This window comes from Perca flavescens, chromosome 7, assembly GCF_004354835.1.
Source record: "Perca flavescens isolate YP-PL-M2 chromosome 7, PFLA_1.0, whole genome shotgun sequence".
NCBI lineage: Eukaryota > Metazoa > Chordata > Actinopteri > Perciformes > Percidae > Perca > Perca flavescens.
The window spans coordinates 25,509,853-25,534,826 of NC_041337.1; the positions used below are offsets into that span (position 1 = coordinate 25,509,853).

The following is a 24,974-nucleotide window of genomic DNA, read 5'->3' on the forward strand; positions in this document are numbered from 1 at the left end:
CATTGCTTAGAAAAATACTTTTCATACAAAAACAGTTTACAACTTACTTACAGCCATGATCTGCTGTGTACAAACACGTATAGAGACACAAGGTGTGAAACAGTGACAAAAGTGTGAAAGAGATGAGTAAGAGGCTGAATGTGAGGGCTGATAGAGAATACAGCAGGAACAAGTGAACCTCCAGGGATGTAGCAGCCTAACAAGGAACAAGAGAAAAAGAGGAAGTACAGTATTTGTGAGAAATCATGACTAATGAATCATTCAACAACTTAACTTCAGTTTTAGTTTAAAACTCAAGGGAAGAGTTACATGGTCTATCTGTCAGATAAGTGGATGCTACAACCCAAAAACAGTGACATCCAATCAAGAGTGCATAGTAGCAGAGCTACAAAAACATGGCTGTTTGTGCTCGTTCCTGAAAATATGATAACCAGGAAATACAGTTTTCACGTAATAATAACAGTATAAGTTTCTGTTTTCATTGTGTCAGCTTGCATAGTGTACGGTCCAGCCAGTAACAATGGCTGTGGTCCAGTTGGTCGTCACATGGTGGCAAGGTTGGGGAAACATGCTCATATGGAATGAGATGAAATGAAAACAGTAGAAGGTAGTGGAGCCACTCCAAAAAATATGTTAATTTGCCTTCATTGTTTGTAGTGTTGTTGGTACGTGGGGTATTGAGTTTAGTTGCTACCCAAGACATCAATTCAAGTCGGCATAAGCTGTATATGCCATTTTGTGTGCTGAACTGAAAGGGAAACCATGCCCACCGGGCTCAAACTAGCACATCAAGTTTTGGAGAACACCCACTGAATACTTGCAAGAGGGCTGAGTGTATCATGTTGTGAGGACACTTTTCTGCACAAAAGCACACGTGTCAACTTTCTGGATTTGATATTCACCTGTGTTACCCCCGGCATGTGCTATATTTCTACTAATCTCTCGTATAAAAGCCTAACAGTACATGAGCTAATGGGAGTGTGCACAGTGATGGTGGAGACAGAGCAGGTTTAATGCACGTATTATCACCACTGGAAGAAACGGATCGATCTGCAGTGCATTATCCAACATTTTTCTCCTTATTTTTCCTCTCCTGCTTATCATGTTACAGCCAAAGGTTCCAGGGATGACCAAACTTGCAAAAAATTTATTCCAAATTTGTCCCACCTGGGGCAAATTCCAGAGTAAATATCAGGAGCAGCTTTTTTAAGAGAGCAGAGTGTAATCAACCTTGATTTAACTAAAGTCAAGTCCAGTTTTGGATGTCTGACATCACACTTTCTCAAATGGGAACAAATGTTTTTCTTGTCCTCTCTTTTCTCGTTTTGTTGTCTTCTTCTTCTTCAGTCCGCTGATACTCCCTCCTTCCTCTTCTGCTTGTCTGTTCTGGGGCCAGGACATGGCCAGAGTCTCAGACGCTGTCACAGCTAATGGACTTCCACCTTCAACCACTTCCTCATCTGACGAAAGCCCGCCGGTCTCCTCTCCATGAGCAAGGCCCCCCAGTCCCTGGTTCTTCTTTCCGTATCGCTGTTTAAGTCTTTCTCTGATCAGGAGCCCCTTAACCAGCAAAGTCCAGTTGGAGATCACCCTCTTTTCTTTTTTCTGGAAAGTGGAAGAGAAGGTGATGTGGGGTTTTGGTGATGAACAGGTTTTAAATCACTGGTTTTGCTTTAACTTGAAAGTAAGCTGGTTCTTGATAACTAAAGTGCTCACCTTAACTGCAAAAAACATCATAACTGCATTGGTCATAGAAAGTTATTAGCTTCTACTCAATCAGTCAGTCTCACACACACCTCTTTCTCCTTCTGTTTCTGAATCTGTTGTTCTTCCCCCCAGGCCGCTCTGAGAATCTCCTCATGCTCCTCACACACAATGTAACCGTCAGTCCTGAAACAAACACACACACACACACACACACACACACACACAGAAAGTATAAATTTTCCCCCTTACATTTAACACATTTTCATAAAAACTGCATTTTTGTTCCTTCTTTTCCAGTAGTCAACAATTACAATGTGCAGACTTTGGTGTGTTTGATTATTTCAAATATTCACATCTTACTATGCAAATGTACACAGTAGAGTAGTTTTACCTAAGAGAACAAAGACAAAGAATGAAAAAGCAGAAACTTTCCTGAGCGTGCAACAGACGTAACAGCAAAAAATAAATTAACCAGATCATGTGCAGCAGGTTTTAAAATAATTGTGTGAATTAAAACAAACTAATGACATGAAAACTTGCTCATCGAGGTCTCTCAGTGTTGTCTTACACAGCGTGAGAGTATCCTCCATGGAAGTCGAAGCCCGTGACTGCAGGGGCTGCGTCCATGTTCAGCTTCCTTGCCACGCGGTTCAGGTTGGGCAGCTTGAGGTGAACACAGCCCACCGGTAACATACAGGGCTTAAACAGGTAGACGTTACCGTAGTCGTTACGGGGAACCTGAAGGGAAAAGACACAGACAACATTTAAACAATACTGCACTTCCCATTTTCTTCTGAAAATTATTGGTTGTTTATTAAATGTATGTTCCATTTTATCTGCTGTATAATAATATTTGCTGCTACAGTGACCGTATTTCCTGACAGTTATCATTCTAGTCCACAAAGACGGTTACCTTCCCATCCACAGCAATAGGCGGCTGGTACTCTTCAGTCTGCCATTCTCCAAACAGAGCCAGGTCATTCGCATCCTTCTGCTCAGTAGCCATCCTGGCTTTACGGGAACGATTAGAGAAACCCTTCACCATCTGAAAGAGAGGGAGACAGTTGCGTGGTTATACACATCGTCTCTTTATCTACTCAGTTCAATCATACAGCAACCAAACACAGCGGTTTGAGTCCTACCACAGTTTCAATCACAGTTGAGGCAGCTAATATGTCCTACTGTATCACCACAGACAGGTTATTCTACTTAAATTCAACTACAAGCACAAAACCATGTCTGTGTCAGTGTGCGGTCTATAAAAATTTAAATAATAAGATACTTGGCTGTGTCTTTGTTTTCCTGCAAAGCACTGTACATGTTAACATTAGCATTGTGTCTAATCTGCGCTCACTGGCTGAAATATTAAAATGCAGACTCACTCAGTTCTGGCTCTTGCTGCCTGCAACCTTGTCCCTACCATCAGTTCATTGATCCAATTAAGACAAAATGAGATTTAATAGCATCATTGCTCCCCAAAGTCACTGACAATAACTTAGCTTTGCAAAGTCACACTTTGTTAAATGTGTTTTGCATACCTTTGCATGCTTTAAAAAAATCATAAACAAGTTTTAGATTACTACCAGTGCCCTGTTATACAGTACATCTCAGTAAAATCAGTCTAAAACTACAGTGACTTTGGTCTACACTGCAGAAAAACAAGTATGTTTTCTCTTGAAAATAAATATGCTAGAAAGAGCTCTCAATTCAATTGTTTGGCTACAAATGACATAGAGGATTGTCACTTTCACAGCTCAAATCAACCAGACCTCATCGACTTCAGTATGAGGAGGAATTCTATATATGTTAAAACTGTGTGTTGAGTGGTTGTATGAATATCAGTGGAGTGTTGATTTATACAACAAACAAGAACAAATTTGAGAAAAATCATCTCTCTCACCTTATATGGCTCCTCTCCTAGCCTGACAGTCCGCGCCTCTTTGAGCCAAGTGTCTCTGGAGTGGAGCGTGTGCACACAATCCCTAAAGAGAAAGATGATTTAAACATGATAAGAATAATAAGAAATCATTTATTTTTATTTGCCTCAAGAATTTTATGTTTTTCTCATGGATTGAGCCCAATGCAATTGCATATGTAAGTAAGTATGAACCGTGCCTAACAAACACCAACAGTCAACAGCATATGTAATTTACTGCTAGCAGATCACCATGTGAACACCACAGCTTCAAGCACATTTTAAAGCACACGGTTTAACTAATCAAACAGCACCACCAGGTGGACAATGACGCTCACAGCCACAATTAATTCAGACACGCAGGTCATCATTAGCTGTGTCCCAATTCAGCTGATTTTTCCACGCACCCAGCCAAAGAAAATGTGTCCTTTAGACTGAAACTGTGATCCTTAAACAATGAGACGGTCTTACCTCTTGCACACCAAAACTCATGCAGCATTCAGGTGCTTCTTCTCAACTCTTAAAGTAAAATATTTGCAGGTTTATGACCAGGACCAAAGTGTAAATACCAGTGGTAAACCAGGTCAACTTCCATGATGCCCTAGTTTACAGTGCGAGCGGTCATGTTTTAGTTCAACACATGATGTCCTACAGTCTTCCAGAGTAACGGTCAGTGTCCATATACACGCTGTGATTTACAACATACAACAGTTTGCTTAACCAAAACAAACAGCGTAGTGTATTCCTGGTTTTTATAGAGGCATTGGCATTATTTTTTCTTGGGCTTTTTCCTTCAGTGGTTCGAGTATCCCTGCTACTACTATTATTACTAGTCATATTATCTTTTTTTGTTACTATAATTGCCACTGTTCATCACAGCCACTGCTAGAATTATTATGATTTCTCTCAACAACAACATAAGGTCGCACTGCACTGCTGACTGTTTTACTACTGACCTGGAGTACACCTGCTCTCCCCTGCAGTATCCCAGTACAGTGGCTGTTGAAGGGTAGATAGCTTCATATTTCAGAAGGTGTCTCTTTAAGGCGTACAGCGGGTGGTTCTTATACTCCACTATTGAGATCGGCAGGGGTTTGTTCAGCAGCTTGTTCTGGAGCTGGGTGGCCAACATGGGGAAAACACAGCGAGAAGATGGGTGGTATCAGCAAGTATAAAAGGAGAGTTAAAACAGTTATAAATGAGGAAAAGACAGAAGAAGGTTGTATGTGTATGAAATAAATGATTGGTATATCTGGTCTGTCCAGTCGACCCGTCTGTCTGAATGTCTACATGGCTGTTTGTCTCACCTCCTTGTCCTCCTTTCTGTCCCTCTCGTCCTCAGGTCCCAGAAACGGCTCAAGCATTTCCTCCCACCAATCTTCATCCACCCGTCTCTTCCTGGACGATGTCAACCAGGTGGGGTCGTACTTCCTCCCCAGGTCCTTCACAAAGCCATCCCCGTCCACCGACACCACGTACGTTACCGGTGCTGTTGCATTCTGGGAGCAGAGGTGAGGCATCTCGACACCATGTTCCACATCTACACAAACCCAGGAGGATGTTTTCTCCAGATACACCTCCAACCACTCGTCCGCTCCTGGCCCGTCCTTTTTTCCACTCCTTCGCTTTGTTCTGTTGCTCGTCGTTCCTTCTCCTCCTTCTTCTTCTTCTTCTTCTTCATCATCTTCCTCCTCTTCCTCCCACTCTTTGCCCTCCTGGTCTTTTACCTGTTTCTTCCCTCCACCACTCCTCTTCGGAGCTGCAGTGTTCTTGCTGTTGTTCACTTTGGATTTGCTCTTCCCCTTTTTCCCCTTGGTGGATTTAGCCCCTCCCTCTGGATCCTCACTGTCTTCCTCACTGGTCGCCTGAAAATCCTCATCACTAAGCCCCTCATCCTCTTTTTCTGCTTCACTGTCACTTTCTTCCTTGTAGCTGACTTTTGAGGCGATGCTTCGGCGTTTTGAGTTCTTTGGCCTTTGCCCTCCTGATGTTATAACCTTCTCCTTTTCCTTCGCAGTCTCCTCTTTTATGTCTTTTGTCTTTGCTTTCTTTCCTCCTCCGTCTCCATTTATTTTCCCCCCTCCAGCTGGTCTCTTGGTGCCAGTAGAGACCTTTGGCTCAGGGGAGGTGGTCTTGGAGGTTTGCTGGCTTGTGTTGCTTTTTCCTGGGGCACCAGTAGATGTTCTCGCCCCTTTGCCCTGGAAAAAGGACAAAGAGATCTTTAGACTATGTGTATAAGAGCTGGAGACCAAATACAAGCTAATATTTTGTAATCTATAAGTCTGTAATGAACAGACATAGTAGAGGCAATAGTATGTGATTTTGTTTAATAACCGAGAGGGTGTTTTTGTCCTTCCACTGATCTGAGCTTTACTAATTGAGTCTCAGAAACAAAACTATGCAAAGATTAAACGGACATAACTTCTGAAAAGTATAGACCATTGATTACCAGGCCAGGGGTACCAGGAGGTATGTGGATAGATTGTGGAGTAGCGCAATTATTTTAAAAGAATATAAATAGAAATCAACAAACATCAAGAAAGAATAAAAGTAAGTTAATGAATAAATGGTTGAAATATTAAGCTTCTGCTAACTTACACCAAGTGGTAGTATTATGAATACAAACTTGACCAAACCGACCTAAACATTGACCGTTCCAACTGTATGAAAAAAAATGAACACTGTCAAATAACATCAATTTAAATCAATGAAATGATTAACCAATGAACTTGAGTTCATCTTAAAAGGGGCTGCAGGGTACATCAGACTGAAAGGTTGGGAATGGCATGGACTAAGAACATAACTGATTGCGTCAGAAAAGCTGATTTTCTAATTTGAAACGATATAGTTAACACACACACGGACGTTTCAACTGCAATAGGGATTACCAGACTAACATATGAAATTATAAAACCATTTGTAAATCATCTTTTTTTTCTATTTATTGATTGCATAGATTTTGTACTAACATGTACACAATACATTTTAATAGATCAATTTTGGCAATTTCATTCATTCACTACACTTAATTGATCTTTTTCAGGTTAACCTATTCAAATGAGCCTTAGAGCTCCTCTGTTTCCATGGATAAATAATGCTGTATGAGTCAGATGTGTACAGATTTCAAAATGGAAATATATATGCTATGCCAGAGCAATACAACAGTCATGTTAATCCGGTGTGGCTGCTGTAGTGCAATTACATCAGTATCTTCTAAAGGGCTCAATAACAGATTGACGTACCTTGGCTGATGGGGGTTTGAGAGGAATCGGCTGCAAAGAAAGAACCAATCGGCAGAAGAGCTGCAGAGACCTCAGGACCAACAGGAACAGCTGCAGGAAACACAAAACACACAGGAGCTTTATTTATCGTTTATTCTACCTTTGTATGTTCACTCAAGGCCTGAATTTGATTTCATCAATTGGACTAGTCTCGAGCCAAAATACCAACATGAGTCATCTCCTGGTGGTTTCTGGGCGACAAGCTGGCCAGCCGCCTCTCCAGGAGAGCCCGGGGGTCCGGACGCTCCTCACAGGGCAGACTGGGGTTGAGGGTGAACGTTGCTCTAAACCTGAAAAGGAAGAGAGACGGAGAGAAGAAAATGGAAATAGGTGATACAGTGGTGATTACACCTGTATCACGGTTTTACACATTCTGACATTAAAAGTAACTTTAGGCATCACTACCACTACACATATTTCACAAGCACACACCATTTAAGCAGTCCAGAGAGGTAGTTTTGGTCAATACGTTGCTTGGCGACCATGCTGAAGTGGGGGGGCAGCAGTGACAGAGTGATGGCCAGCAGGTCTGGTTCACTGCACAGGCGGCTGCGGAACATCCCACTGGCTATCAGGCACATCAGGTGGACCTAAGAGACCAATCAGAGGTTTGCAATGACCAAAATCCCACGGTGCCGACTTCACATTAGACACAGGATTCGGGAAATAGCGATAAGAAGAACTCGTGGGTACAATCTGTGTGTTTTCACCTTGTGTGTGTCTATCAGCACGTCCTTCTTGTATCGGTTCATCATCCGCCTCAGATACATTTCAAACTCTGCCTGCCTCTTTTTCCTGGTCAATGAGAAATTATGACTATTAGAGTAAAACAGACTACGTTTCTCCATAGCGTATACTCACACACTAATCTAAAATAAATATATACAAACTTGCACCTGTTAGCTGTTGGAAATGCATACACTGTAGGTTTGTAATCAGACTTGAAAATGCAAAGGCTTTCCTAAATATCCCACGGAAATGCAATGTGCCCACAGGACTTAAAAATTGTACAAAGAGAATTGGTTTCACATGGAGTAAGTCCACATTAAAAGGAGATATATTATACAAATGTTCAGCTTCATACTTGTATTTTGGGTTTTTGGTCAACCAGAAGATGTTAACATGCTTTAATGTTCAAAAACACTTTATTTTCCTCATACTGTCTGTCTGAATATACCTGTATTCACCCTCTGTCTGAAATGCTCCGTTTTAGCGCCTGCCTCTTTAAGCCCCACTCCCGAAAAGCCCAGTCTGCTCTGATTGGCTTTTTGAAAAATATACGGTGCACCTTTGCAAAGGTGGTTCTCAAGCTGTGGGTGGAGATACTAAAGGTGCATCTCATAACCCTTATTTGATAGCTCCTCGACTCCTCGGTTGAACCGGAAGTTGTTCTGTCCCTTCTCGGCAAAGGCCATCTCAAAGCTCTTATTTCTGCCCCGAGACGCAAGCATGAGTGAGGATACACGGGAGCAGCCCGTTATCTAAGTTCACAGGTTGTGGGTTGGTAGGTACTCCAGATGTATGTGCAAGTACAAGCACTGAAAAAGTGAGTTTATTATGATATAGCCCCTTATGGGCGCTCTCGAAAATGCAACAACTGGTCATAGAAAAGAAAACGTTGTTCTGGTACTCTATGGCAGAACATGGAGAAAAAAAATTATCTTAGAAGCCTGACTAAATAAAGGCTTATAAAGTACTTGCTCTAACCGAAGGACATTTCCATTTAAAGACTGAAGATGTTTGCTAACGCTACGTGGAACTGTATTCAAGATGAGAGGGATTTTACTGAAACTAAAACAGATCACAGTTTAAAAACAAAACTGTACTTTAACTGTTTTTACACCACACAAATGTCCACTTACTTTTTCCTGATTTCTGGAGTCTCGATCTCTATCTCAAGCGGCTGAGAGGGCAGGACAGGTTCTGGTGGTTCAACTGGACCCAGCGGTCCAGAAAGCTCTGATCAACACAGACACACTCAATTATTTTGTCACTTCCGTTTCCCACTTTCTTTCCAACACGCTATGACCCTTTCTCACCTTTGTATCTAAAATGAAAGTGTTGGAAATGTATTCACACACACACACACACACACACACACACACACACACACACACACACACACACACACACACACACACACACACACACACACACACACACACACACACACACACACACACACACACACACACACACACACACACACACACACACACACACACACACACACACACACACACACACTTTTCTGCTGATCCCTCACTTACCTTCCACTTCCTCCCAATCATCCTCGTCATCCTCACTGTCCTCCTCTTCTTCTTTCTCTGTTCTCTTGGCGTTCACCGTAACCGCAGATGCTGCTGAGGTCACCATGTCAAAGTCATCTTCACTCTTCGTCTCCTCCTCCTTCACCGGCGACTGGAAGTATTTACTGGTTTTGACGGCAGTAGCAGTTGCGGATGTGGTGGATGAAGTGTTCCCTGATGCTCGTTTTGTGGAGCACCGTGGTTTGGGTTTGACCTTCCTCTCGAGCTTCTCCTCTTCCTCTGTGTGGCCATTAGCTGGAAGGACAGACAGAAATAAATAGTTTTAAGCTCCGGGGTTTGACTAATGATTAAGACGGAGTAGATTAAAAGGGATACAGTATGATTTTCGGTTTTCTACTTCTCACTTTTTCCTTTCTTTATATAGTTAAAATCTTTGGGATTTAAAAGCTGTTATACAGTATTTAGCATCAATGATTCTCAACCACAATAATGCAAAACAGAAGTACGATCACCCTTAACAAACAAGATCACCATCATAGACTGTCCTGCCGCTATTAACCCCTGCACTGCATTCTATTTTTAAATTTTTTTAAAAGTATTTTTTATTAGGGCTGGGAATATATGCTTTTGTCCCGATTCAATTCTTTCACGATACATGGCTGCCGATTTGATATGTATTGCGATTCTCGAAGTATTGCAATTCGATAGTAGTATTGCAATTTCTTTTCCTTCTTTAACAAAAACTAAAGTTGAATAACACACTTTTAGAGACAATATATGGAGACATTTCACAAGAAGAATGCACATCACATGTCAGTCAGTCAGTTTGATATTTATATAATTTATAAAGAAGTACATAACATGAATTTTCTGCATTTTCTGCTTTCGGTCTGTGTTTCGCTGGAAACGGAAATGATGTAGTTGCCGTCATGAATAGATTTCCCCTCCCCCCACCCTTATTTGTTATTGTAAACCATAAGGTAACATTTAAAAGGATTTTTTTCTTTTTTAAGTGCGTTTTGCCCATAGAAAATAGATCTAAAGCTCAGTTTCTGGTAAGAGGCCACAGGAAAAGTTATTTTTCTACAAGATTAAAGCTTAATACGAGTAAACACTAATCAAAAGAACAGTACAATAGTGGTGGTTGTGGTTGGAGTCCTCCTCACAGCACGAAGCAGAAAGGCTCATGGTAATTATAGTCAGAGTTTATGAATTACTTGTCATAAAACATGAAAGGCATAAAAAGGGATGAAACACAAGGTACCAAACATCTAACCATAATCTCACGTGTCTGTAGTAAATACAGCCTGGTATCCATAATGCTTCTGTTTAAAAACGCTACAAAGAGAACATTTAAGATAACGCACTAACTGTGTATTTTCTGAATAAAGTACATTAATGCCTAATGCATTGAAAACTGTGACAGAGTAACAAATAATACATGGATTAAGAGGCAAACACACCTGCTGGCATATTAAAAAAAAAAGTATTTATGCACATGCATGCAAAAGGTATGCATATGTATGGTGCATGCTTTACACGTACACACACTGATCCCCCACTTACAAAAACATGTTTTGATAAAGTGGAGCACTGATGTGTATCTGGGCCAGCAGATCCACTCCAGTAACCATTCATATCACCCGTATATGCACCTGCACTCCGGTTGCTCGAAAAGTGTGTTTTTGGGGGCAACAATAATAAAACAGCCACATGTGTGAACACAAATCAAACAACACTGAAAATGTGTTTTTAACCATTAAAGATCCTTGAAGATTTGTGATTTATCCACAGATTCAGTGAATCATCGCTCTCTAGGGTCGAGCAATAATTCAATATCGTCGATCAACTTTCAGTGGAATTACACTGTGATGATGTATGTCATGTTATCATTTCACAAAAATGTTGTTGTCCAAATTAATGATTCCAAACAAACTGTTGTTAAAAACCAACAAAATAGTTCACAGAAAGGAAGAAGAATTATGACCAAAAAAGTCATGAAAAAAATCAAGTCCAGGCACTCAAGGTTGGTTGATTTTTTATGACTTCTTTGATCATAATTCTACTTCCTTTTTGTGAATTGCATTCCTTTCCACGAGCACCGGTGGTTAAAGGGATACAATAAGTGCCCCTGACACTGCTTTCTTTAATATCCAATAAAATAGTTATTGAAGTTTTTGTTTTACATTTGTGAAGGGTTTTGTCTGTTATCATATAAAGTTTTTTTTATATGTATTTCCCATATCCCACTATATAATGATATTGGGAAAGTATCTTAGTTTATTATAGCTGATGTTACATTCATTGATCGGCATCATTGAACCTACATCACCAACAACAACTTAATTGATGATAGTCTGCACTGACAATCAGCTATAATTCATAACTTTCCAACCATATAAAAAAGGATGCATTTAGCAGGATGAGTAAGTATTCTTCTAAACAAAAAACTTTATTTTATGCATATGCTGAGGGTTACATAGACCCCTTCACTGTTGGAACAGGCAAAGTGGCCCTCCTTACTTTACAATCGGAGTTCACACACTAGTTAGCAAGCTAAACGTGGTTTTCCCATTCATTTTTGGGATGCAAACTTTACACACATCATTTGCAGCAAACAGGGAGGATGTTAATATAGCGGGACAGACGGGAGTGATGCATCAGCCCTAACATTTCATACCTGCGTCTTTCTTCTTCGTTCTCGCTTTTGCTCCGCTGCTCTTTGCCTTCAGCACCTGCTTCAGTTTCTTTGTATAGGCCTCTGTCTCTGCACACCCTCCCCGCTTTGCCATGCTGTCTTTTCTCAAACGTTTTAGATACAAATCTATTTTCTTTACATTTAAATGTCTTTTGGCAAAACTAGACAGGCGGAAGCCCCTCAGCTGTCCACCTGGTGTTGTGTAAGGGTTTGGAAACAGCAGTTATCCAACATTTCACTCTGCAGCTTTCATAACACTCGGGTTGTTTTGGAGGCAGGACTCTGACGTCACGTCCGCTCCTTCTTCTTCGCCGCTAATGTTGCACCGGCCGCAAAATTACGAATCCCTCGAGTGGTTAAGGTTAGGGTTAGGGGATTGGACCAGTACATGTAAGCATGGACGCCTGGCCAATAGTAGTGTGTGGATGCTGTTGAAGGACGGGTCTTGGCGTGGCCATAGTGGGGGAAATATCGCGCACCGGCCGCACCAATCCATCTTCTTCATCTTCTTCATCTTCTTCTTCTTCTTCTTCTTCTTCTTCTTCTTATTCTTATTCTTCTTCTTCTTCTTATTATTCTTATTCTTATTCTTATTATTATTCTTCAACCCTCTTCTCTTAATACAGCCATGCTTAAACCTTTAGGCTACTTATGCCAAAGTTCATCTATACTTGGTTCTAAACCGTATCTGCTTATGCCTACCTATTCAGGCTGACACATGTATGAAGGGCAGCTTTACATATAAATTATGTTTTTATTTAAGCAATGTAATACCACATTATAGACACTGAGGGGTGGTTTTGTGCTATATATGAAGCTCAACAGCAACAAGCCACAGGTGAGCTGTCTCTGTTGCTGCTCCTCACCAAAGTGTAATCTTAAGCTTTGACAGTGTTTGACACATTTATAACTAAATTCACGGTAAAAGAGACAATCAAGCCGGGTGGCTACACAACCGTCTGGAAACAATAGTCTGTTTATTTATTTATTTATTTTAGATTTGAAGCATTTAGCCAAAGGCAAGCTACATTATGAGATCAGAAGTAGAAGAGAACAATCTAGTCTCTAGATTCACAATATTAAAGACAGCTAGCCTTAAAGAGCCATACCAGATTTTGAAAAATTGTGTAAGGTACTGTATATATAAACTTAGCATAAAACAATGCAAAACCACCAGTAATAGGTTTACTGTACTATATATATATATATATATATATATATATATATATATATATATATATATATATATATATATATATATATATATATATATATATATAAATAATGAAGTATATTTTATTTTATGAGGACTAATACTGATGAACTAATTTCTTATAAATCCGTGATTTGTCACTTTCTCTTGTTATATGAATGTTCTCATTTTTTACTGCAGTCAGTGTGCCTAGAAGATTGTGTTGAAATAAAGAAATTATCCGAAAATCATATGATTTATAGATTTGTGTGCACATTTTATTTTAGTATGATGGTTAATGGATTCTAGGGTGTGTACAGAAACATGAGACCATTAGTCAACTCTGTACAACTATTAGGCAAAATCACCAGGCTGAATAGAAGTAGAGTAAGTTTCCACCTTTTTCAGATCACCTGTGACAGATTTATGTCTTGGTTCTATTTTACTTATAAGTAAATCTGTAGGTTTGTGCAATTTTTCACTTGCTTCCATGTTGCCCATTGGAAATGTGTCCTCTGATACTGTGACAAACCTGTTCACAGAGGTGATTCTGTTCTATTAATAAAGTATTATGGATAAAAAAAAAAATGTATGGAACTGTTTGATTCACATTTCATTCATCCTCAATATGTCAGTAGGACCTCAGATTCTCTCTCATTCACTGGCTCCAGGCATAAGAATGTGGCTTTTGTCATCCATCTGTGTGTCAGCCATGTCCTGGGAGTTTCGCTGTCTTCCACCCAGTGCATGTTGGATATTCTCTTCATCCCACTGGGACCCTGAATAAGAATGAAGTGGGTAAAAGACCATGACTGAATTAATTCTTTATCTTGTTATTTTGCAAGAGTATGTGTGATTCCACTACGAGTTCTGCCTCTTCAATCAATTTAGTTCATTTCACTTCAATTTAATTTTCATTCTGCTCTGTTGTGATCCGTATCGATCATGTTGGGACTCTGTAGCAGATGTGTGTGTTTCACTTCAGAGAGCCGTCTGTCAACTGATACAGTCAGACAGCTTCAGACTGACTCGCTGTAGTAGGGGCCTGATGGAACCTTTTCTGTCCTGAGTGTGTGCATGTGTAAAGTATGCACCATACATATGCATACCTACTGCATGCATACGCATAAATGCATGTTTATGTGTGCAGTGCGTGTGTTTCTGTGTGACTGTGTGACAGATTTTCGCTTCACGGTCTCCTGGATGTGTGCATGCATTTATTGCCTTCTGTGAGCATGTGGGGTCTTGAGAGTGTGCTTATACATATAGTGTGTGGGTTTGTGTGTGTTAATGTGAGATGACAGAGCATGAGTCCATGGTCCAGTGCGCTGTGCTCCCAGCGCGGTGCATGGCTTCCATCCCTATATGAACCATCAGTACAGTCAGATAGGAATAAAAAGCCATACAGCGCACTGGGCATTGGGAAGGCTGGATTTTAAGAGCAACGACACACAAACACACACACACACACACACACACACACACACACACACACACACACACACACACACACACACACACACACACACACACACACACACACACACACACACACACACACATACACACACACTCAAGTCAGATGGTAGATGGAAAGACATTGAAAAAAAAAAAAAACCGGTGGCCTGCAAAACTGGAAAATGGGATAACGGCAGGCAAAGGTCATCAACACACAGAGAGGAAGACAGAGAGCTGGGGCCTGTATACTAGGAATACAGCATCATACTGGGCCAAGGACTGGTCTACGGAGTGACCAGAAGACCGACAGAGTGTGAGTCAGAGGGAGGGCATGTGAAGCCTCATCAAGGATGAGGGATGGCGCCCGATGTTGAGGTGTGGCAACACTTTTTTTTTTATCACCACAGTGTTGTCTACAAGGCAGCTGGATTTCCAACTGTGCAGCTCTTAGCTCATGAGGATCAGGCAGAACCACTCTGATATATAATGTACATGAATCTTGACTTGTTAACTTTCACACACCACCATGTTTTAGATGGAGCGTCCACAAAAAGTCCCTTTTTGGATATTGGGTTACAGCACAGGTCTTTCCTTTTCGATTCCTACTTTTTCATACCACATATTACACTCTACCTTCATTTCAACCATATGTACATCACTTATCCTCCCCTTAGCACAAATAACACACTTTGTTAGCACAGTATACAAGTGTTGCAATCTATAATCCACATACCCTCATGGATGTCTAAACAAAGATGCCTATGCTAACAAAGGAAACATCCCCAGAGTGTCCAAAATGCTTTTACATATGTTCATTTGAAATATATTTTGAGATATAGTTTCCTTCTTGGCAACAAGTATTCATTCATAAATACAGTTCAAATCTACGTATACAAATTGGTTTTGGTCCAATTTTGTTTTGTTTTGAAATATATACTCACATATTTTAATCTTTGTATGATGTGTAAATTTAATAAATTAGATTCAAACATGATTTTGAATAAAAGTGTTTGAATGTCTTGACGCAACCTTAACTTTCTTTTCCTGTGAAAAGATAACACCTGTGCCGCAAAGATTTTAAAATTAAATTGGGCTTTTCATATCAGTGTCAATCCAACTGTTAGGATTTAATACAAAAAAATTAATTAATTAAATTAAATAATTTGCTCTTTAAAAGGATGGGTCAACTCTTCCACCAATGAGCTTTGTGGCACCTGTTGTCCCCTTGAATAGGAACCACATGCTGCAAACTCAACCAGATTAACACATTTTTTAAAACCAATTTTAAAAAACCTTTTAGAGAGAGCGATAATTATACGTTTCACAGAACAACCAACATGTTTTACTTTAATCAAGAGTCAGTCACATTTTTGCAATTGACAACCTCCTTAATATGCCCCATATGGGCACTTGTTTCTGGAATAGGCTATTCCTTAATCATGAAACTGAGAAGGTAGATCTTAAGAATGATTAGAGACTCAGTAAGAGGGACTGCAGGGAAGGTTATGTTTTGTGCAATAAATTTGTAAAATATAAAATAATTCCTCTCCGAAGTACATATCCTGTTCTTTTATTCTTGGGCCTCATAGCTCCACGAATGACTTGGAAAAGGATTGAGTATATGTGACTGCTTAAAACAATAATCCCCCCCCCGCCAAAAAAGCCCTAGAAGTCTAAAGTAGGTATGCTATTATTGTTTTCTACAGAAATAAAGCCCGAGAAACCATTCCTGTCGCGCTTTAAGAGGCTTCACAACTTCAAGGAGCGGATATGAAATAAATCCAATTACGGAGCTGTCAATCAAGACGCTAATTAGTACGGCCCCGGCAGACTAAGTGGCATTAAAGCTGGAAATTCAAAATAAAGGCGACGAGAGAGACAACAAAAAAATCACACAAAACTGGAAAATTCTACCGCAAATAAACCTCATCAGACGCTTCCTCACAACCTCTAGACCGGCTGTTGCTATTTCTGGATCGCCAGACGAGCAACCGCAGCTCGTAAAAAAAAAATGAAGAAGACGCGAGCATCCATCATCCGAGCCGGGACACCTAGCAGGGTCCTCCTACGCCTCTGTACCCCTCTGCTTCATGCGTCCTCCGGGCTGCTGGAGCTCCTGAGGTGATCCGAGCAAACAGGGTCCGGCTTCAAACAGGTGGGCTCCGCTCCAGGCTTGTGCTTCTGATTGCTTCTGCATGAGGCTTGAACAATAGTCCAGACTAGTAGTTTGTCTCCTCTTGTCTAAAGAGAAGGGGGTCGGTGATGCTGCCGCTGCCACCGGTGGATATGTGGAGTTTGATCGCCCCTTTACGCATCTGTGCGTATGTCCATTCAGCGGCAAACAGAGCGAGAGAGAGGGAGAGAGAGTGAGTGAGGGGAGGGAGGGAGATGTGGTAGAAAATGAGTGGAGGAGGAATGGGGGGTGAGGTAACAAAAACCTCTGAGTGAGGAGGAGCCAACGAAAAAGAGGGATGAGAGAAAAGGGAGAGAGAAAAAAATCAAGGAGGGGGCATCATCATACCTGAACATGCAGGAGACCCCTCTCTGTGTGTGTGTGTGTGTGTGTGTGTGTGTGTGTGTGTGTTTGCGTGTGTGTGTGTGTGTGTGTGCGTGCGTGCGTGCGTGCGTGCGTGCGTGCGTGTGTGTGTGTGTGTGGAAACGGACAGAGGGTGTGAGGAAGGGAAGGCTTATGTCGCCTCAGTAATGCACAGTGTTAATAAAAGCCAGGCAGAGGGCTGATTAAGGCTCTTTTCTGTCTCATTCAAATACCGCCAAAAAGCACTTTCATTCTGCTGATAAAATAGAGAGAGAGAAAGGGAGAGAGAGAGAGAGAAAGAAAGAGAGAGAGAGTGTATGGTGGCACGGCAGAGGAGGGAATGTGCGACTGTGTGTGTGTGTGTGTGTGTGTGTGTGTGTGTGTGTGTGTGCTTGTTTCAGTGTGTGTCCATCTGCATCTCCATGTGTTTGCCCTCTCTCTCCCTCTGTCTCTTTCACTGGCATTTACACTGCGAGCAGCGAGACAAACAGACGGCTGGGTGCACAACCTGACCGACAGCCAATAAACAGAAGCCCTAAAGTCAGACAAGAAAGTAGAGATAGTAAAGAAAAGAAGAGAAGCTTAAAATGTCCACAGAGAATACAGAGACACACACACGAAGACCAGAGATGAAGAAGAAAACAAAAAGAGGTGAATCTGAGTAGAAATAGAGAGAATAAGAGAGAGAATTTGGAGAAACACTTCACAGGGATAAAGTGGAAATACTTGCTCTCAGTCTCCCCTTCCTCCTCCTCTTCTTCTTCTTCCTCCTCCTGTTCTCAGGGGCTCGGCTGGAGTTGCATTCCAATGCGTCGTTCTCAATCCCCGTTACTCCCGGCAACACAGTTCCTTGATCTGGTCCCACGTCATGCAGGGCAGAGGAGGAGGAGGAGGAGGAGGTGGGAGCCTCAGGGGGAGGAGGTGGAAGACAGGATTGATGGTCAGAGGGAGAGATGGTGAAGGAGGGAGGGGGGGGGTGCAATGAGGAGGTTAAGATGAAGGGAATGTTAGAGAATAGTATAAGTAGAGAGAGGAAATGCAAGGGGAGCAGTGAGAGGAGGCAAAGAAGAAGGTAAGAGAAAAGAGGGAGGGAGAGGATGGGGGGCGAAGAGAAGGAGAGAATGAGAGAAAAGGCCAAGATATGAAAGAAGACAGGAGTTGGTGAGACGGAGGGAAGGATGCAGGAATGAGAAAAATTAATTAATTCAACCTTTATACTCGAGAAATCATTGAGGGGCGGCCCTCATTTACAATGACATTTAGACAAATTACAAAGACAAAGACAAAACAACAACACAAAAAAGAAGCAACACCATCATAAGAAAAAATAGAAAGACACTAAAACTATCTGAATTGGAAAAATTATTTGATAAATAAATTAGGATAATAAGAATGCAAAAGAAAGTATAATTATCTAATGCAATTAAGTAGAAGTTTGCAGGTTTAAAATCAGATTTTTAAATTGTCCATAAGGCACAAGTGAGTGGATTTTAAGGAAGTGCTGTAATTTGTTCCAGGAGTCAGGTGCACTAAAGTAAAAAGCAAAGTTTTTCCAAGTTCGTGCTCGTGGAACATGAAGCAAATGCCAGTCAGCAGAGAGAGTCTGATAACGTCCCTCTGTGTAACAATCAGAGAAGTTCTGTAAGGTAGTGTGGTAGTTTTCCAACTAGAGCCTTATAGATAAAGAGATAACAGTGAGTATCACGTTTCTCTTGGAGAGAAGACCACCCAACACTTTTAGATAAAATACACTGATGTGTACCATAGACATGACCGATTATGAATCTTGAGGCAGAGTGATAGACTAAGTCCAAAGATTTAAGAGTTGAAGATGTCTATAAATCACATCACCATAGTCCAAGACCAACATGAAAACTGCCTCAACAACCCTTTTCCTACAAAACATGGGAAAGATGCTTTTATTTCTGTAGAAATAACCAACTTTTTGCCTGAGTCGACACACAAGATTATCAATGTGAAATTGGAAAGAGAGCTTTTTGTCGATTCAGATGCTGAGATATTTATATTCTGTAACTATCTCAATTGTAAATCCGTTCATAGTGGAAATATTAAGGTTAGTATAATCTATAGCTCTGGCTCTGGAAAATAGCATAAACTTTGTTTTATCTGTGTTTAGAACAAGACTATAGGTATTTAAGAGCCTCTTGCAGAATATTAAGAGAACAGTGTAAGTTTTCAATTGCCAGATGAACAGAATCAGCAACATAATACAGCACTGTGTCATCCATGTACAGATGGGCATGACATTTTACCAAAAATGAGATTATATTATCGATATAGATGGTGAAAAGTACTGGACCTAAAATTGAGCCTTGTGGAACACCTTTTGTTACTGTTAAAAACTCAGAATTGTAGCTTCCCATTTTAAGAAAAAAGTGGACAAGTATGTGTGGGAGGAAGAAATAGGGGAAGGAGATGCATAAGAAAGACAGGAAATATAGTATCCTGGGAGCGTTGAAGTCGTAGTACCCACAACCCTTCCCCCAGTCCTCATTCGAGATTATAATAAAATTACAAAGTAAAATCACTGTTAAGGATCATTTGCTTCTCTCAAGGCCATTAAAGTCAGATGGGTTTGTTCTGAGCTGCCTGGTTCAATAAAATAGAGTTAAATAGAGTAAAAGAGAAAGATGGATATAATAAAGATTGAGAGGGGACAACACACATTGCTGACGTCACATTCGTAAAAGTGTGGCGATTGTTTTAAAATGCTTGCAATCTGGTATTGCAAGACAAAATACTGTATACAAAAATACAGACACCCACCTGAATGACTAATTAAGGGCGGACTAGATTCAGCATTCATAGATGTTGTGTGCCTCTGGTGAGGATGGAAATGTGATAAACCATTTATCTGGTACTCCAAGTAAGGTGCAGCAAATAGGATTGTTGCAAATTATATTTATTGATCCATGTGTGAGAAGAGTGGGGGAGATGAAAAGGGATAATATGAGAGTTTAGAGGTCAACTCCTCTGGGTTTACCTATATTTTTCACTGACTTGAAAGCAATGAAAAGTATTCAGGTATTGTTATAATTTCTTTCTTTTCAGAGCTGGCAAGCCTTTAAGACAGCATCCAGACCACAACATGACCAAAAAACAGACTAATAAAATAATAATAGTGTTAATAGGTACAGTGGCTGACATATGATGATGTTTAACAACAATATGGTCCAGTATGGTTTAATTGTCACATTGCTCTAATAGTAAAAGAGATTGTATAGTATAGAGGAAGAAAAGAGAAGATGGGCAATAAGAGGCAAGGAGGTTAGAGAAAGAAAAAATACAGGAGAGTAAATCCTTGGATAAAGACGAGGAGAGTTTAAAAAGGGGAAGCAGGTGTATGAAGACAGGATCAGATGAGTTTCCTCATGTTGACAAAAGCCACTTAGATCCAAATGTCAAAGGATGTTACTACCGAGATGTTATTCCATACCTCAAACACACCCACAGGTTTGTATGCTTCAGGACCCAGTGAGGACATAATGCATCACTTTGCCCCTAACCGTAACTTAAACCCCCACACCTACAGTACTGATGTTGTGTTAGACCACCAAATATGAAGGCTATTCCCAAATAAAATACACAATGACTTCTGACATTGATGAACAAACTGTAACATATTTGATTTAAAAATTTGGAAATGCACTGCAGTTTCTAAGTTGCTGTTATAAGCAGAAATATGTAGGTTATGCATACAGCAACAATCTACACCACTGAAAGGCTGCAGACAAATTCAATTTCTTTCACATCTTAAACAGCACTTTAAAACAGTAATGGACCCGTTGGAGTGCCCTTTGTATCGCTCATCACAACAAATAACTAAGTTGCCCTTCACACATCCTGATTATTTGTAAAATCAAATGTTTGTGGTGATACCAGTGGCTGTTTTGATCTTATAACCAGCTGATCACAGTAATACTGATTTAAAGACCTGGGGTCAGGTAGGTGTTTCTGGATGGTGCCATGCCATTGGTCCCATTATTATACAGTCCATTATTCTAAAACCCCAATAGTTCATGAACATGTTGATGATTGTTTACCATTTTCCTCTTAGTTTAGCATATTCGCAAGCTTACATTTGCTAATAGCATTTAACACAAAGTATATCTAACAAATAGTATAGGCTGATGGGAATTAGTTTAGCAGAGATTCTGTCATGAATCAAACCAACCTTAACTAAGCACTTATTTTAACCAAGCAGCAACCTCCTGTGCTGAAAAATAAAGCCAACAGAGTGTTCCTTGAATGATTACTTGAGGCTAGCGCCAATCAATCCACATGGACCCCTAAGTTAACATGTCCAAACTTACAGCAGAATTAAACATGTTTACAGCCTTGTACAAAAAACTATTTTGGCTCTTCAGAAACCTATGGGTGCCTAACAAAACCAAAACGTCACAAGATTTATTTCCCAACAGTGATGTGTAATGGTTTAGGAGGGCACAGAAGAATGATATTGTGCTGCCTATGTGGCATCAGATCAGAAAACACAAATGTGTGTCATTCTAAAGGACTTGTTTTCTAGAAACCATTAATGTCTATCCAAACATTGTGGCAATCCATCAAGCAGATGTTGAGATATATTTTACAGCATAAGTGAAAACGTTGACTTTCTGGTGCCGCGAGAGGAAAAATTATGGGGCTCACCAAAGTTATTACTTTTTATCCTCTGGGGACCATAAATGTTTGTACCAAATTTCATGGCATTCTATCACATAGTTGTTAAGATATTTCAGTCCAGACTAAAGTTGTGGACTGACATTTCCATCCCCAGGAGCCATGCCAATAGGGTGGCAAAAAAAGAAGCCAAGCAATCTGAGGGATCAAATATGTAAAGTATAAAGCATTGCTAGTTATTTTTCACATTTTCTTCCATTTTTTGTTTTGAGTTTATAAACACATTTTACTCAGACTTATTAGTTGGTACACATGCATTAGCAACTGTTGTAAAAAGGCCATAATGTGTAGAAGGCTGGTCTGTACTGTGAATATGGATTTGATGCATCAAGTGGCGGTGAAGCATAACCAAGATTTTACAGCTGTAATCAAACATGTAGTCAGTCTGGAAATGATGGGAATTTTAATTCCTCAGCATCTGCAAAGAAAACTACTCCCACATCTTAGCAGAGTTAGATGAAATATGATGTACCATAAGATATATAGATTTCAATTCAATTTTTTGTAAGTAATCTTACAAAGTGATCGTCGGAGAAGGAGATGCAGGTCAGTTCACCCCATTAGAAAGATTTACTTGATAAAAGTGTCTATTATCACACAGGTGTGGTTCAACTAAGGCTGTGTGTTTTCATATATTACATCTATTGTTACAAATGATAATTTGTGGAAGACCAGAATGATAATGCAAAGAAGAAACACACAGAAGATAAAGAAGAAAGGCTGTGTCTTTTGATAATTGCTTTAGGTGTTTAATCCTTTGAAAAAAGAACAGAAAGAATTAGGTTTTTATGTTTCCTACAAACTCTGGCTGCCTTTGCCCTACTGTGGCACGCTCTGTGATTACCCACAAAACATTAGTGGAGAGAAGTTGAGCAAGGAGAAGTGAGAAAAGATTGAAATAGGTGAGAGAAAAAACACAGCAGAAAATAAATAGTGCGAGGCAGAATTGAACACAACAGAAGAGAATAGGCTGCAATAGAAAAATACAAAATTTGAATAGGCCCTTGATAATATTCCCACTCTATCTGCCTGTCAGTGGGACATCATTGATATTCTGGGTAGAGCTCCCCTTCTTGCAGCACATATCAAAAGGCAGTGTTATGATCAATAAATATGCCATGGGAATCAAAGCTTTTTTTCTTTGATAGCATTGGTCATTTGCCCAGAAGTGTTTGGAAGTGGGAGCCAGCTTTGAACGCAGTCTGGTATGAGTCACTGATTACATTTACAAGAGAGCAGAAAATCTGATTTTTAACCTTTTGTGGGTCAGCTGATCCTCTTGACGCTGTCTCAACGGGGGATAATAAGAGTCTGTGTGGCTTATCTCCGCATAGACAGCCTTGAAAAGAACAGTTGTAAAAAAGAAAGTTGGGATTGATTGTAAAAAATGTCTATAAACAGCTTGAACCTTTCGACGTTTTGATTGATAATACTGCAGTAATAACAGATTGTGTGACATTTCTGAGTTAACCTGTGGGTTTAGGACTGATTGAATTTTTGGAGCAGCATGAAAATGGTGTATATAAAAATCTCTGAGGAAAGACTGAGCAGTGGAAATATTTCATGGACCAGTGCTGTAAAGACCATATATCAGCAAACATAACCTAAGTATTTTTAACAATGCAGTTGTTCACACAGAGTGCTTTGAATACTATTATTTGGTAGAGCATTTAAGGAAGAGCTGATATCACCATTTAAGAGTTGACAGCCAAATAGCATTAAACAATAATTGCATTCACCAAGTCCGTCGTCAAAAAATCTAATCTGGGAGTCAGGAATGGAAAACTCCATCTGCTGAGGAAGATTGCATGATACGATTCAAAGCTCTACCCAAACTAACAAAAGTCAAACAAACCAAATTGTGAATGTATACACAGATTTTTTAGAGTTCTACTGAAATGATTGAAAGCAAATGGCTAGCTCCAAGTTCAACACGTGTGCTTTGGGATTTCTTTTGTTTTTCTTGTAGCTTATACATGATTCATAGTTAATGGGCTAAAAGATACAAAATCACAGGAATCATTCTCCATTCCATCTTTTCATCACTTAACCTGATCTGGCTCACTGTGGCCCAGATGTCTCTCTACCCAGCCACATCCTGCAGCTCCTCCAGAGGCATCCTGAGAGGTTCCCAGAGGTCCCATGGGATACATAATCCTGTAGAGACCAGAATTTTCTTCCCAGACACAATAGGGGCCATCCTGCTTAGATGCCCAATCTACAGGGTATAAACGGCTTCTTTTCAGTTGTTCTACTCTTAGTCCCTCACCGTGTCTGGTGACCCCAGCCTACAGGTGAAGCTCATTTGGATAGTATGGTCCTTTAAAACCAAAAAAAAGAAGAGCCAAAGTGAAATAGCTGTTGAACAGTGTTGTTCACACAACTTCATGAGTGATTCATTTTGAAATCATATATTCCTTCCTAAATCAGCTTTTGATTCTATCTTAAATAAATACTATTTTGCATTAGACATAGACCCTCTCCCTTTATATAGCCATTATTATTATTTGTTTTTATACGCACTGCTGAGTCGTATCAAAGGTCTGCTGATGTCCATTTCTGAAGAGGCGATCAGTCCCAACGGCTGCTCAGCTGCTCATCACACTTCTATTAGCACTGGAGCCAATTGCGCCTGCAATTACTATCACTGTCATGGCGGACACAAGTGGCACAATCCTGGTGATTAGAGACAAGCTTTGGCATACTTTCATGGAAATGCAGACACAAACACACAGGCACACCGGCACACAGACACACAGACACACACACACACACACACGCACACATTTGGTAGTTGTAACTTGGCTAAGTGGATGCTCCATCGCTGTGCTAAACTCAGCCACCTGCTGCCGCCTCCGTACCTTCGCTTCAGGCAGGAACATAACAGTGCATGAGACATTAGTCATTAATTGAGCTTAATCTTCTCATTGTTTAATTGTCTGAGACCAACCCAATGATTATTCCAAACTCAAGTGCACTAAACACCTGGCTGCAATAAACTTGAAGCAATGAGTTTCTTAAGCTACGGATGATGACTGGAAATGGGTCAAGGGCTCTCCTCTGCTCGGTCCAGGTGTGACGAGAGCAGGTAACTTTTAATGAGCCCGGTAAAAGGCTGAACTTGAATCCACGGCTTAAAACTTTATAAACACATATTCAGAGCTTATGGAAAGTCAGTGGCCCTCATTTATCAACATAACGTAGAAACCAGCGCAG

At 40.4% G+C, this 24,974-nt stretch overlaps 1 protein-coding gene across 1 annotated transcript; it reads right to left on the minus strand.

Annotated features, from left to right (window-relative positions):
• Positions 1-916: 916 nt before the first annotated feature.
• Positions 917-12,207, minus strand: xpc (xeroderma pigmentosum, complementation group C). The gene is made up of 14 exons (XM_028583961.1): positions 11,854-12,207; positions 9,174-9,467; positions 8,766-8,862; positions 7,614-7,698; positions 7,336-7,493; positions 7,073-7,193; positions 6,865-6,954; positions 4,930-5,820; positions 4,579-4,739; positions 3,608-3,689; positions 2,621-2,752; positions 2,276-2,445; positions 1,797-1,890; positions 917-1,605 (listed from the first exon to the last, which is right to left on the minus strand). The coding sequence occupies exons 1-14, from the start codon at positions 11,963-11,965 to the stop codon at positions 1,273-1,275; spliced, it is 2,820 nt and encodes a 939-aa protein (XP_028439762.1). The 5' UTR covers positions 11,966-12,207; the 3' UTR covers positions 917-1,272.
• Between the last annotated feature and the right edge of the window lie 12,767 nt (positions 12,208-24,974).